The sequence below is a fragment of the Lytechinus pictus genome, chromosome 2 (genome assembly GCF_037042905.1).
Source record: "Lytechinus pictus isolate F3 Inbred chromosome 2, Lp3.0, whole genome shotgun sequence".
NCBI classification, from domain to species: Eukaryota; Metazoa; Echinodermata; class Echinoidea; order Temnopleuroida; family Toxopneustidae; genus Lytechinus; species Lytechinus pictus.
The window spans coordinates 68,870,994-68,886,166 of NC_087246.1; the positions used below are offsets into that span (position 1 = coordinate 68,870,994).

Here is a 15,173-nt window from a genome sequence, read left to right on the forward strand (position 1 = left end):
GGACTCTCTGACACACAATGTCATGTTAACGACCATCAATTATTGCACTGATGATGAACCTACTTCAATCATTCTCTTTCAAGCCAGCTTTCTCATCAGTTTTATATCATTATATTCACTTATAATTCATAATCTAATACTCTTCTCCTTCTTGCAAACATAAATAAAATTTTCCACTTACACTTAAAGTAAATTAAGTGGTTAAAATGACTGGTACCTCAACCCAGAAGGATGAGTATATTAGTTTATTTACAAACAATTCAACAATTGGGCACACCATGCATGTTGGCTGATATCATAATATCTGATGAGATGTATTATATTATAAATGGTGTTTTTATAGACAGTCATTTCCAACTGCCATCTTTGATAGAAGTTTATCTTTAAATAAATTCCATTGAAGTCTGTGGTATCCATGATGATGACCTGACAGCTGGTTTCATTTTGCCAATGATGATGATCGCTTGGCAGTAGGAACGACTTTGAACAGCTTCTGCACCCGCAGCGTAAAGGCATCTGGATTTTTTTTTAATGAAAAAGAGAAAGTAAAACAACTTTGTAATCGAATTCAAAATCAAGTTAAATGAAAATATACTGAAGTTATTTGTGAGTTGCATACAAAAAAGAAGAGAAAGAAGTTGAAATAAAAGACAAAATCAAGACAGAAATATGTATCCGAAGTACTCTAAAATCATCCACAGTTTAGGTGTTGGAGTATTGGGAGACAATTTGAATTGTCCTTCAACAGTGATTATGTGTTGAAGCTACTGGAAGGCAATATGAATTGTTCTTCCAACAGCAACACCAAATTTGAATCATCCAGTGATTATATGTTAGAGCATTGAAAGGCAATATGAATTGTTCTCCTAACACCAACACCTGCAACAACAGCTAACGTGAACCACTCACTGTACCAAATAAATCATTGTATTCATTAAGATCTTTTTCTTCTAATTTCACTTAAAATTATTTTTGAGGATTTTTCTTATATTGCACGATTAAAATAAACTATATTTAGTGCATGAGTGAGCATTTGGCACTCTATAACACGTGATCTACTAGGTTGACTCAAGTTCGATTTCATCAATACTATGAGAATACAAACAAATGTGTTCATAAAACTTTGAGAACAAAAATATTATTTAAACAATTGTTTTTATTGCTACCATTTGGATTAGTCAACCACTACTTTACTTAAAAGTTCTTATTTCAACTGCCAACATAAATATGTTTTATACCCATTGGTAATGGTAAACAAGCTGAGAAAATCAACATTACTTCATTTCCTTGTTTCTGTTAAACATTACTTTTTAAATACCATCTTCCTTCATTGTAAAGCATCACAAAACTTAGCACTTGAATGTAGGGTTGATTATTACGCCTGATTCCATTAATCATTATGTACAAATCAAGCATACTGATCAACTATATGATCAATCCCTAAGCTTTGTGATACTGTCTCTAGGATTATAAACTTGTGACCAATAGGAAATGTCAACTGATACAAAACAGTATCCTGAATGCAATCGATCCTAAACTTGCTTCTCATCGCAACCAAAAATAGTCATGAAATGCGAAACCTGGACAAAAACCATTATGTGAAGGGAATCCCCCTACTGTGGATCAAAGACATTTTATCATGGTATTTCTACTTCATTATTTCCTTCTTTGTTTTGTACATGTCTAGAGGAAGAGGTCAATAGGATATAAACCATATTGATTTTCATATCAGTCATGTCATATTTGAATCCCAAATGCAGCCATGATGTTATTAACAAAAATACTTTGAAATTATGTTTTATTCAAACTAGTTTGTGTTAGTTTTCTAGTTTACTCACACGCTTCTTTAATTCATTACCTTCAGAAAATTAAAAGTGTGATTAATACACTTTTAAAAATCTTTTAAAAGATGTCTAAATTCCATTCAAAAAATAATTATCAATCTGCTAATTTGATTTTAATGAAAAAATATTGAAAATCAAACTTTCAGGTACTTTGAGAAAACCTTGCTTTCCTTTGGTGCATTAACAAAGCAATATCAAGTTATTTCATTACCTCATATCTTGCCTTCACTTTAGACTCCAGTGCTTACATTAAAATCTTATGATTGCATAGTGACCATATCATACCCAGTGCCCTATCTTAATAAATGTCATCATTCTTTTAAATAACATTCATCTAAGCACTTATCTTGTAGATTTAGTATTTATACTATTAATATTTTTCATGCTGGAATTTTCTTGAAATACAAATAAGCAACAATTTTGAGGATTCAATCACATGCTACATGGTTGCAGTGAAGATCTTAGGAGGGAGGCCATCTCCCCCCCCCCCCCCCAAGACGTGAAAAGAATAAAAACACCCAAGGACTATTAGGGTCAATGGAAAAACAAAAAAACATTTAATAGAGCTCTACAAATTCTTGATCTAACATAGTCATTTAATATCAGCGAGATATACTATTGGTAGAGGGCAATTGGCCAATTATACATGGATATTATGGATTATATATTTCAATTAATATTTTAAAAAGGAAAAAGGAAATACAATGGTTTAATAAAAAATCCATTGTTGGCTCATAGCCACAGACAATTCCAGGAATTATTTGATCACAAATATCTGGTAAGAAGTGGTCTTTAAAAATGTAATTTCTTCCGCATTTGATTCTCTGAAATGTCAACTGGTTCTTAGCATTCTTTTTTTAAATTAAACTTACTACCTCTTTAACTATTTCCCCATACTGATTGTTTAAAGTGGATAGTGCAGGGAAATACCACCAACTTGACCAAGATTGAACAAAAAGCCCTCGACAATCCCTCCTTGTCCAAAGAGTCCCCTCATGCTTTTAAAGAGTTACGACCAATCTTACAATCGATTTTAAAATTTTTCATATTTATGACTGATGTCAATTCCATACCTGTGAACATTATTTTAGAAATGGAGAATCTGGACAACCAATGGCCAGGGGTTCAGGGGCAGAGCCCCATGAACGGATCAAGAAGGCATTGCCACCAGAAGTTCATGAATTTTAGCAACTTTAACTCTAAAAAGATGGGCTATTTGAGATGTATTGAGGACAGCGGTGGGGGGGGGGGGGCAAGGGCATGAATAGGTTTTTTTTTTTTCCTCACATGAAATTTCAGAAATCAGGATGTCCCAATTTTTTGCCATTTTGAAAGTTAAAAATCAGATCAGTCAACAGGTCTGCAATAATAATATTGTTTTTCAGTAAGAGTTATAAACAATCTTACAATCAATTGTTGTTCTTGGTCAGTGACTGCTTTCATGTTCTATATTAAGAGTTCAAATAAATGTTGTAATCAATTGATCTATTGGTCAGACTTGTGACTGACATCAATCATTATATTGTTTCATGAAGGGGTATAAGACAAAGGAATCAATCTTATCTATTGTACCTTTTGAACATTGTTTGCATAATACAGGGTGTGATCTAACTCTTCCCATGTTGAATTGATTTGGAGGTGAAAATAATGAAAATCTGCCTTGCATCTCAATGGTTCGTGCAATTGTGTTCACAACGCGAAAAGCAGTCGACATGTCATTTCTTGGCTTTGTTTAAAAAACAAATCAAATGAAAATTCATTAAAATATTTTTGTCAGATAATCACTTGTAAGAGGAGAGGGGATCATGGTGTCTAATTTCTATTGTTTTTAACATTTTCAAATAGTTGGATATTTCGCTTGGCAAACATTTGTGATTTTAACATAATGACACACAAACACACATAACATTGGATGAACCCAAACATATCAATTTTTTTCTCTCTCTCTCTCTTAAAAAAAAAACATAATGCCTTGATTACTGCCCACACCTGGAAATTAAAGTGCAACTTTAAGTCAAACAAAGTCTTACTTAAGTCACACTGAAGTCACCCTTAAGTTACACTTGTGACTTAAAATGCTGGAGCTTGTGTTTTCATTTTGTCAAACAAATATATTACTCCTTTCTTAATTCACTGCACTGGCTCCTCTGATCTAACTTTTAAGATTTTGTTGCTTGCCTTTCATTGCATTCATGGATCAGTGCCCCAATACAATCTCCCTTTAATCAATTATTACAGACCAACTTGGTTTCTAGCTGTTAAACATCTGGTTCACTTATGGTTCCAAAAGTTTCAAAAACTTGAGGAGAAAGATTCTTTGCTCATGCATGCCCCATACTGTGGAATAGACTTCCTGAAGATATAAAAAATGTATATCTGTTGAGTCCTTAAAAATGTTCTTAAAACCTTTCTTTTTTACCTCCTAATTTCTTTATGCACATTGAGCACTCCACGGAGTGTATTTGGCGCTTTATAAGTCACACGTATCATCATCACCATCATCATCATCACCACCATCATCATCATCAGTATTGTCGTCATCATCATCATCATCGTCATCATCATCATCACCACCACCACCACCATCATCATCCTCATTATGATAATGATTATTAATGTTATTACTTGTGAAACAGAGCCTCATGCAGAACAAGACAAAAAGAGATCAGTTTTATCAGCTTACCCATAAACTTCGGTGAGTATCTGTACTTGATGAAGGGAAAATAGAAAATCAATCCAGCAATGATGAAAAGGAAGGCATAGAGGAACTCTATTAAAGGCTCATTGATGATTGGCGCAATTACCAGGTAAACTGACGCTATGACGAAGATGATAGGGCAAATAATAGGCACCTGAAAGAAAAGAAGCGATAAAAATAAAATTCATTTACATCTGTTACAGTTAATAATTAAGAAATGATATGGTAATGATTCAACGCAAAGAACATTGAGCAATTGTGAGAATGAGAAATAAGAATGCGGGATGTTGGCTGTAAAGATGCTTTGTGTCTTGATAACTGGCTTCCTGATAAAAGATGCAGCAAAGACGCTTGGTAAGGCGCCTACATCATGCTTTATAAATTAATTCATTTATTCTATTCGTTCATCATTTATTCAATCATTTATGTCTGCATCTTTTGAATCATTTTCATTCAAAGAGTGGCAGTTGCAACAGTTTATTGCTTTTCCATAAAAAAAGGAGTTTTGGGTTAAAATTGCTCAAGTGGGCAAGTATTCCTCTCTTGATAATACATTGATGTTCTTCAATAAGAAATTCATCAACTATCAAGTCACTTGGATAGGAATTACATTTGAATGTCCCCTGGTGGCTTATTAACGACCATAGGCATTTCCTTGAAATATGAAATTAAATCTCATCAAATGAAATCAATTCACACATTACATAGACTCAACTGACAATCATAAACACCTCCCTCTGTGGTGAGAAACATTACAGCTTTGAAATATCATCGTACCAGGATATGTTTCTGTAATATCACAGGAGCACAATCCACAAAAATTAAATGCCCTCTGTTGGTGAATGTGAGTATAAAGTATGTCTAGAGAGTGGTACTAATTCATGAATGTAATGAGAGTTTTGTCCACAACTGTATGCAATAAATTGATCCCATTATGAACACTAAGATAACAAAATAAAGTAAATAAACAAGCAAATAAAAAAAATTCTAAATAGGAGAGGCAGATACAGAGCCACAATACTTGGAAAGTATTGCATTGTTATTAATATTAAACAATATCTAAATTGTGAAAGACACACTTATGCAACAGTACATAACTTTTAACAAGATGAAAGGACATGATTCACTCAACAAAGCTAAGCTGATTAACAAAAATATTTCATTAAAGACAAAACAAATAACAAGTTTGCAAACTATAACAATTTTGTAAGACAAGAAAATTCCTACTGCATCAATTGTCTTTGGATGGCTTGGTGAAATGTGACTGGGGCAAGAAACCAAGAGACATGAGCATGGTATGATACTTACAAGCACTATCATACCACACTCATCTTCTACTAATTATAAATACTATTCTCTAATCCTCGTTTCAAACCTAATTTTCTGTACAGCTTTTGTATAATTTTCCTAAAAACTGACTCAAAATTTAGGTGGAATTTGCCAGTCATGTATTACCTGGCTGGGATACCACCTAAGTGGATGATTTCTGAATCTTACCCTGAAGGGTCTTTTTAAATCAGGGTATTTAAACCTCCAATATAGTAAGCCAGAGACTGTAGCAAAGTAGAAGAACCACGTAGCAAAACTGAAGTAGTTGATTAGCGTATCAAAGTCACCAGGGATTAACATCAGAACTGCTATGGTACTCTGCAAAGAACAAACAACAAAATATAACAATAACTTCATGTTTTTTTAGGTTTGAGTGAAAGGATGATAATCAAGTGATAATAATCAGATAATATTCCCATTATTGAATTTCACCAAAATTATTTTCTGGCTTTTAAAGGGAATACCTATTGTGAAAAAAAGGTGGAAACGACCATTGTGAGCTTGAAATTCTTAATACTATTCAGACAGCATGGATGGAAAGCGTTCATGCAATTCTCAAGTGCTCTTGGCTCAGATAGGCATGTCCAGAGACTATGATCTACCGCGAGCTGAAGAAGGCAAGTGCTCTCATGGAGGTCAGAGGGCGCACTTCAAAGACACACTAAACGAATCCCTAAATGCTGTGGAATCAAACCACAGCTGTCAGATGTTAATTTTGACAAGAGGGGAAGGGGCAATGAGCCGCCGCCCAAAACCACCATATCGAACCAGGTAAAATCTACATGTAGCAAGAGTGATTTAGGGGGATTACAGATCTAATAAGTGCCAGGTGTCATCCGGTTTATTAACCAGCCAAATAATTATCTTTTAGTGGTACTTGACCTCTATGCAGTGATCATTTCCACATGGAGATTCATACAGGCTTTAAAACATGTATGCTTTAGAATCCTGGATAAGTTAATTCATAAATACTTTATTATTATTATCAGAGACATTATCATATCATTTAAGGCTTTGGGTTGTGGTGGTGGTGTAAAATAAAACCCTCCATTCCATAAAAGTGTGGACTAAAATCTTGTTTAGTCTGGGGTTAAACATAGACTTAATTATCAGAATACCAACAACTGATCTTAAATCATTATACATTTTGTGATGAAAACATCAAAATCAAATCACTGTTCAAAACTGCACAGTGGCAACTTTTCACAAACTTTGTTCTTGATTCATTAAATTTGACCTGTGTTATATCCATATTTCATGTTTTATAAATATGAAAATGAAAAGATTAATGATTGTTGCCAATTTAAAGAGCATAAAGAGAATATTACTTTTTACAACCACAAATCTGTACCTCTATGGGTTACAGATACCTGTACAAATGTGGTAACAAGGCAAACGCCAAGCGTTGTCTCGCCTGCATATTGCAGTCATGAAGAGACTGCATGTCAAATCTGAAGGGTAACATTTAAGAAACTTTGACAGCTTTTCTATTGTACCATTGGCAAATTTGTGTGAATATTATAAATGGTGCCAAGAACTATAGCTCATTAAATAAATAACAACAGTTTTTATAGAATAAACAAGTAAAATACAAAATCCGGTTCAGGTATAGAGAGTACTGAGTTCTGAAGTAAAATGTTAGTGTTAAAAAGTATAAAATTATAAAGTTCATGTCACTAGAGGAACAAAGTAGTGTGAAAGTTTATTGACCTTTGACCTTAATCAAATTCAACTCACATTCGAACCTGACCTGCTCCTTCAAGAGATGGACCTCTGTTACGAGTTTGGCGATCCCACCTCGAAGCTATAGAAAGTTATTGTGTGTACAAAATAGCACAGTGCCAGTCATGGAAAGTTCATTGACCTTTGACCTTAATCAAATTCAACTCACATTTGAACTTGACCTGTACCTTCAAGAGATGGACCTCTTGTATGAATTTGGCAATCCTACCTCGAAGATATAAAAAGTTATTATGTGTACAACACAGCACAGTGCCAGTCATGGAAAGTTCATTGACCTTTGACCTTAATCAAATTCAACTCACATTCGAACTTGACCTGCACCTTTAAAAGATGGACCTCTTGTATGAATTTGGCAATCCTACCTCGAAGATATAGAAAGTTATTGTGTGTACAGCACAGCACAGTGCCAGTCATGGAAAGTTCATTGACCTTTGACCTTATTCAAATTCGGCTCACATTTGAACTTGACCTGCACCTTCAAGAGATGGACCTCTGTTATGAATATGGCGATCTCACCTCGAAGCTATAGAAAGTTATTGTGTGTACAACACAGCACAGTGCCAGTCATGGAAAGTTCATTGACCTTTGACCTTATTCACATTTCGACTCATATTCGAACTTGACCTGTGCCTTCAGGAGATGGACCTCTGGTATGAATTTGGTGATCCCACCTCGAAGATATAGAAAGTTACAACATAGCACAGTGCCAGTAATGGAAAGTTCATTGACCTCTGACCTTATTCAAATTCGAATCATATTCGAACTTGACCTGTGCCTTCAGGAGATGGACCTCTGGTATGAATTTGGTGATCCCACCTCGAAGCTGAAGAAAGTTATTGGGTGTACAACACAATTGTTGACGACGACAACGCCGGAAATAGTGATACCTATCTCTTGCTCCGCTACGCAGGCGAGACAAAAAATGGGATAGATACAAAGATGGATACAATTGTACCAAGGATTCAACATTTCATTTTACTTACTGTGGTAATAAGTGAGATGCTTGGGGTGTACTTTTCCATGTGAATGAAGGCCAGTACTTGAGGAAGATGACCTTCTTTTCCAGCAGCATATGGTAATCTAATGAAAAGAAAGGAGAATGAGAAAGAGGGGGTAGGTGGGTAGAGAGAGAGAAAGAGGGGGAGAGAGAAATACAACAGAAACAGACAAAGACCAAAGGAGATCGAGCGTAGAAAGGGAGGGAGGGTAAGTGGGGGAGGGGGATAAGGGGAGAAAGGATGGGAGAGTGGGAAGGAAGGAGGGGGTAGAGTATTCAAGAGAAGAAAAGGAGACAGATGGGATGTGAAGAGAGGAAGGGAAGGGGTTGGAAGGTAGAAAAGAAAGATGACAAGGGAGAAGGTGAAAGTGAATATTTATGAGAGAAAGAAAGAAGGGAACGTTGTGAGATATGGAGAGTGAGGGAGGAGGGATGAGAAAAGAAATCAGAAAAAGGGGTGTGTGGGGAAAAAGAACAGATACAGCAAAACAAAAAAATGATAAAAACAATATTGAATACAGTAAAAATATAAATTAATAATAAAAAAATACAATCAAATAATTTCCTATACATATTATTCTTTATTCTAAAATTTTAAAAAGGCATTTTTTTCCTATCTATTGTCGAACTTCTATCTTTCAGCATAAAATTTCATTACTTCCTTTAATTTTCAATATGCATCAAATTCATAACATGAGAGTCTAAAAAGTGCATATGTAAATAAAACATACAAAATCTTCAGTATTTCAAGGACATCATCATATTATGACCTAGAACAATAAAATCATTGACAAGACCTAAATTGATAATCAAGTTTGCTTGTTTGTTTTTGGTTACAACACAGTCGGTACATCCCCACAACAATGGAAGCAAGATACACCAAGGACAAAGCAATGTAAATTTAATTCAAAGCTTTCATGAAAAGTATCATCTCTCACATAATTCCTATAATCCCTCAATCGAAGAAATGATGAATGATGTTTTCTGATCACAGCTGGAGGGTTAGTGGATTTGCTGGTATGGGGATTATTGAATAAATTAATGATGCGGTTTGCTTGGTAACAAAATCAACATGGAAACAATGTGCTTGCCAATTATGTCTGATATTCAGGAATATACTGTGGGGCACAAAATTCTTACTAATGATTGTATGTTATCCAGACCTATCTAACTGAAAAGGGAGTTTATTTTATTCAATAGTAAGAATCAGTATTTCTTATACATGTAGAAGTGTGTAGTATCAAACGTTAAAATAGTAGCCAAATCTAAAGAAAAAAAAGCTCAGGGCAGTGAAAATTTCATTATTTCCTCCTCCAAATTCAGAAAGTTGAGGTCTGGTTAATAAGAGCTAATGTTGGGAAGAGGGAGAAAGCATAAAATTTACTTTGAAATCTTGCTGGCTGCCAGTCTCTTAGAAAATCATTCTATAAAAATCACACCACGCTAATAAACCACTCAATTAAAACAGATCAAATTTATTAACCACCCAATAAAGCAAGGCATAAAAGGTGTAATATGAATACTCAAACCCAATGATTTCAACATTAATAAAAAAAGGAAATATGCGCTTTATAGTATTAAAGGGATTGTTTGACATCATTCAAGATCTAAATATATTCTTTCTCTTGCAGCTAATACTGTGATCATAATTGCAAACCTTTAGAACAGACAGGAATCACCTGAGATTTTGAAACTAATCTATCACTAAATTGCTGTGATATTGAGGACTAATAATAGTCATAAGTGTCCATTAGTCTGCAGGCACAGACCCCTATTGAAACTTTGATCAACAAGTGGGTCTCCACGCACAGACTATCACATACAAAACTTGCTGTTTCAATTCAGGAGCGAGCAAGAGGGCCTTCGATACACAGGGCATTAATATGCTGCACATTTAGACCCTTAACTCGAGTGAAGGGTTTGCACAGCAGACAAAGTGTCCATATGGATGCTTAATAAAGATTATACTGGAGTCTACACAGAAAATAATCCCCCTTTTACATATTGCTAAACATGAAATGATACAATAAAATAAGATTTGAAGGGTTTCCACTTGAAAGACTATTGCATCCACTGACAACATGCAGAGACCCACAGCTCGGATTTCTGGAACCCTCCACAAAGTTTAATACTTAATCCCTTTAATGATTACTGTCAGGATTTTAGCTCTTCATTGAATTTTTTTTTTCATGACCTGTATGTAAATATTGAACCAATGCAATATATTCAGGTTCATGCAACTGTCAAGTATGTGTGATGACCTAGTACGGTAAATAATTCATATAGCTTCATGATCCCACTCTTCAATGATTATCTGGATGAATATAACAATCCCAAGAAAGATGACATGCCTTTAACCCAATGAAATAGAATGATAAATGAAAGTGAACAGACTGAAATGTCTCATATTTCTTGCTCTTTTTGTTTCAGAAAAAAAATGTCCTCTTAGTTTAATTTTAAATGAGATGAATTCAATTTTAGGTTTACGACAATTCAGAAGACTACCCAAATATTTGTTTTATAACTTGCTTTGGAATAAAATAACATTGCCAAAGTTTGGGGGTCTTTCAAATACAGTAGCATCAAGCATATTAATGAAAATTTCCATTAAATCTAAAATTCTAATTTCAATTCTATTTCTGATTTCTTAACAATATACAAAAGTTAAGAATTATCAAAAATTTTAACATGAAAATAAAGTAATAAAGACAAAAACCCCACAAATTTGACTTAAGGTTCATGAACTTTGTAGCCTTAATGACACAAAGGCTTATCAAAACAGGAAAAATCCTACAACATACTTTATTCCTGAAAAAAATATAAGTGTAATTATTAACCGTAAAGGTGCACTGTCAGAGAAATCTGATCATTTTATATTCAAGAAAATTATCATTAGATTTCCTTTCTAGTTTGACCATTTGAGCCTACCTTCCAGATGCAAATAGATTGCCGTTAGCAGAGCCGAACGTTGAGAAGCACACAAATATTGGTATGATAAAGGCCATAGGTCCAAGCGTACGCTCAGCAAATGTCTGTAAACATGAAATACTTTCATTTTTAAATGCAAATTATACAGGACTCTGTTACAAGAAGAGATGCAAACAATATTCATGTTTGATTGAACTTTTTAAACCACATGGTTTCCCATAGATTGACAGTAATGGTAATGGACAGACATAAAGTGTTGATATTACCAGAAAGTTAAAACGACACCAAATCAAACCAAAATCACTTGAGTATTTTCACTAATGAAAAGGGAGACCAAAAACACAGAAAAAAACCACTGTGTTGTGTCACCATAAATGAAGTTCACTACTAATGACCAATGTAAATGATAAAACAACATATTTCCATACAACATCACTGAATACTTTTCATTTTTTAAACAGTTTTCTGCATTAATGACTAAAAGTCAAATTAAAATTCATCTTGGGGTCCCTACAAATATATATAAAACTGGTTATCTCCTAATACAAGATGCAAGTTAATTATGCTTTAATTTTTGATGCTCTTTTAAATTCTTTTCATCAATATCATAATTATCACAACTTTGCGACTGTGTTAACAGGGCTAAGCAGGCAATACGAATCAAGGTTACTGATGAAGATAACACTTGACTGAATCTTTGGTTTAGGACTTACCACTGCTACTGCATTGGAGGTCAGAAGCTCTTGAGGTGACATCACTGTGAAGTATGCCACGTTGACAAGGAGATAGAAGAGAGCTACTAGAGGAATACCGATAGCGATGGCAAGAGGCAGGTTTCTAAAAATTCAATAAACAAAGAAGAGACAGGTTTCATTTAAGATCTACTGGCTTGTATTCTGTACAAGAGTTTGATTCAAACACTGGTCTCCAGTTGTTTAAAGACCCAGACCAAAGCTGAGAGTGAAATTGACATATTATATGTGAAATATGTATAAGCTACATAGTACAGCAATTCAAAATACTTGGCTGGTAAGTGGAGAAACACACAAAGCTTGCATTGCTGTGTTATGTAGGTAATAAGCTTTTGGTTGGTATATGATTTGTCTATTTTATTTTTTACACAAATCTCCATCATTACAGGCTCAATTCATCAGTACAACTAACATTCAAATCAGTCATAACTGTCTGAGAATAATAGACACATTGGAAAAGAACAAAATAAACACAAGCAACAAACATTGTAAAAAGAATTCTTATAATTTCAGCTTCCCAAAATTTTGGCACAGAGTTAGACAATGGCCATTTTAGAATGGAGTTCAGAACACGGGCCACTGGATATAAAAGAACATGTAAGACAGAATGCTACAAGACCATAAAGTTCTACCCAAAACACATTCAGACAAAGTGAAATAAAAGTACAACTAACCTTGTTGGGTTGACAAGTTCCTCAGATACAAAGTTCAAATGGTTCCTAATAGAAATAAGATGAGAAAAGAATATTGAGGTTTAATAATCATTATCGGGATTAACCATGCTTAACAGAATACATGTCAATGTTCATTGAGCTGACTCCCTAATAAGAACCAATAGGTCTCTACAAAGTCTTTCAAAAACCTTTATTCTTTCTTTGTATACACTTTCTTTCATTGTCTTCATGAATTTTGTTTTGAATTGTAAGGCTCACTTTCTTGGTTGGGGTTTGGGCATTCCCTTTTTTTTTTTGGGGGGGGGGGGGTAACAAAACATTTGCTCCAGCAACAATTTTATCATCTGCTAATTTATCTGAAGATATAATGGAAAGGTTAGGGTTGTAATACATGTAGGGTTTTGTGATAAAGAATGATGGGAGGGTTACGATTTGAAGTCTGGTTTGAAGTTCAGGTTTCTTTGTGGATGTTTGGTAGGAGCAATTGTCGCAGGAGCAAATGTCGTGAAAACTTTCTTTGTTCTTACCAGCTTTCGTAAGCCCATAGACCCTGATAGAAGGCTATACCATAGGAGAATGCTTTGGGTGATGATCCAATGAATGCAGTGTTTGCTGCTAGATACCCTGTATGTCCTGTTAGTAACAAATGAAGAAAAGAAAGGCAAAGGGGAGGATAGAGAAAGATAGAAAGGGAATGGGAGGAGAGGGGAAAGAGGGGGAGGGAGAGAGGGGGTAGATGGGGATAGAGAAAGGGAGAGGGGAAAGGAGGAAGAGAGAAAGAGGAAGAGAGAAAATGGGAAAGGGGAGGGGGAGAAAGGGGAGGGGAATAGGGGCAGGAAAGAAGAAAGGTTATAAAAGAAAAAAGACAGAGTGAGAGAGTGAGAGAGAGAGCATTACACAGGAGAATTAGAGAAAGAAAGTGAAAGAGAAAGGTCAAGACAAAGAACACAAAACACAAAGTAATGTTAACCAATTGACATCAGGCAGACATTGTACACTGAAAGTACATTTCAAATGTAAATCAAATCACTGAGAAGGAAAGAGAGATTAAAATGTGAAAAAGTACTTATTTTCCTGCTAGAACAAATCCAATTAAAGGACAAGTCCACTCCAACAAAAAGTTGATTTGAATAAAAAGAGAAAAATCCAACAAGCATAACACTGAAAATTTCATCAAAAACGGATGTAAAATAAGAAAGTTATGACATTTTAAAGTTTCGCTTAATTTCACAAAACAGTTATATGCACATCCTGGTCAGTATGCAAATGAGGAGACTGATGACGTCATCCACTATTTCTTTTGTATTTTATTATATGAAATATGAAATATTCAAATTTTCTCCTCATTGTCAAGTGAAACAACGATTAATTCCTCCTGAACATGTGGAATTAGCATTGTTTAATACTATACTGTTCAGTCAAGTTGGTCCTTATTGTCAAATCTGTAAAAAAATGAAATATTGTATTATTCAAACAATAAAAAACAAAAGAAATAGTTAGTGAGTGACATCATTGACGCTCTCATGTGCATGTCACTGAGTTGTGCATATCACTGTTTTGTGAAAAATAAGCGAAACTTTAAAATGCCATAACTTCTTATTTTACATCCGATTTTGATGAAATTTCCAGCATTATGCTAGCTTGATTTTTCTCTATTTATTCAAATCAACATTTCTCTTGGATGGACTTGACCTTTAAACAGTTTAAACATTTAATTTACTTCAGTACCATTGCATTATGAATGATCATGAATCACTTTATGCCTCCTTCTTGATTGCTACAAGGAAGAATGTTAAGAAATATGAGAAATAGGTGATAATTTTCTTTAAAATTCTGTTAGGATGTCTTCATTATATCAAAGCACACACCTTGTTCGGTTACTTTCATCTAGTACAAGCAGTTGGTCTACATCTCAGATAGACCAATATACCACATGGCCTATAGCCATTTGGTCTAATACCAATTGGGAATCATTGATATTTGGTCTAATAACAACTTAATAAACAGTTCATCTATTCTAATATCTACTTGGTCTACAAATATATATAGTTAGACCAAGTGGATACTAGATGAATTGGGTAGATACCCTAATCTGGAAATTAGAGCGTATGGTAAATGTGCTAAAATGGCAAGTAAACTATAAAATGCCAAGTAGATTAAATAAAGACCAATCAATAATTAAATGTTTTCTTGAGAGTAGCATTATCA

At 34.4% G+C, this 15,173-nt stretch overlaps 1 protein-coding gene across 1 annotated transcript in view; it reads right to left on the reverse strand.

Annotated features, from left to right (window-relative positions):
- Positions 1 to 230: 230 nt before the first annotated feature.
- Positions 231 to 15,173, reverse strand: part of LOC129255101 (b(0,+)-type amino acid transporter 1-like) — a 28,018-nt gene continuing 13,075 nt past the window's right edge. Inside the window, exons 6-13 of the mRNA XM_064095512.1 lie at positions 13,493 to 13,598; positions 12,966 to 13,010; positions 12,253 to 12,376; positions 11,540 to 11,643; positions 8,598 to 8,694; positions 6,040 to 6,189; positions 4,528 to 4,696; positions 231 to 516 (exon numbers count right to left, since the gene is read on the reverse strand). Of these exons, the coding sequence (XP_063951582.1) occupies positions 440 to 516; positions 4,528 to 4,696; positions 6,040 to 6,189; positions 8,598 to 8,694; positions 11,540 to 11,643; positions 12,253 to 12,376; positions 12,966 to 13,010; positions 13,493 to 13,598 (872 nt within the window). The 3' untranslated portion in view covers positions 231 to 439. The remainder of the gene's footprint in view (positions 517 to 4,527; positions 4,697 to 6,039; positions 6,190 to 8,597; positions 8,695 to 11,539; positions 11,644 to 12,252; positions 12,377 to 12,965; positions 13,011 to 13,492; positions 13,599 to 15,173) is intronic.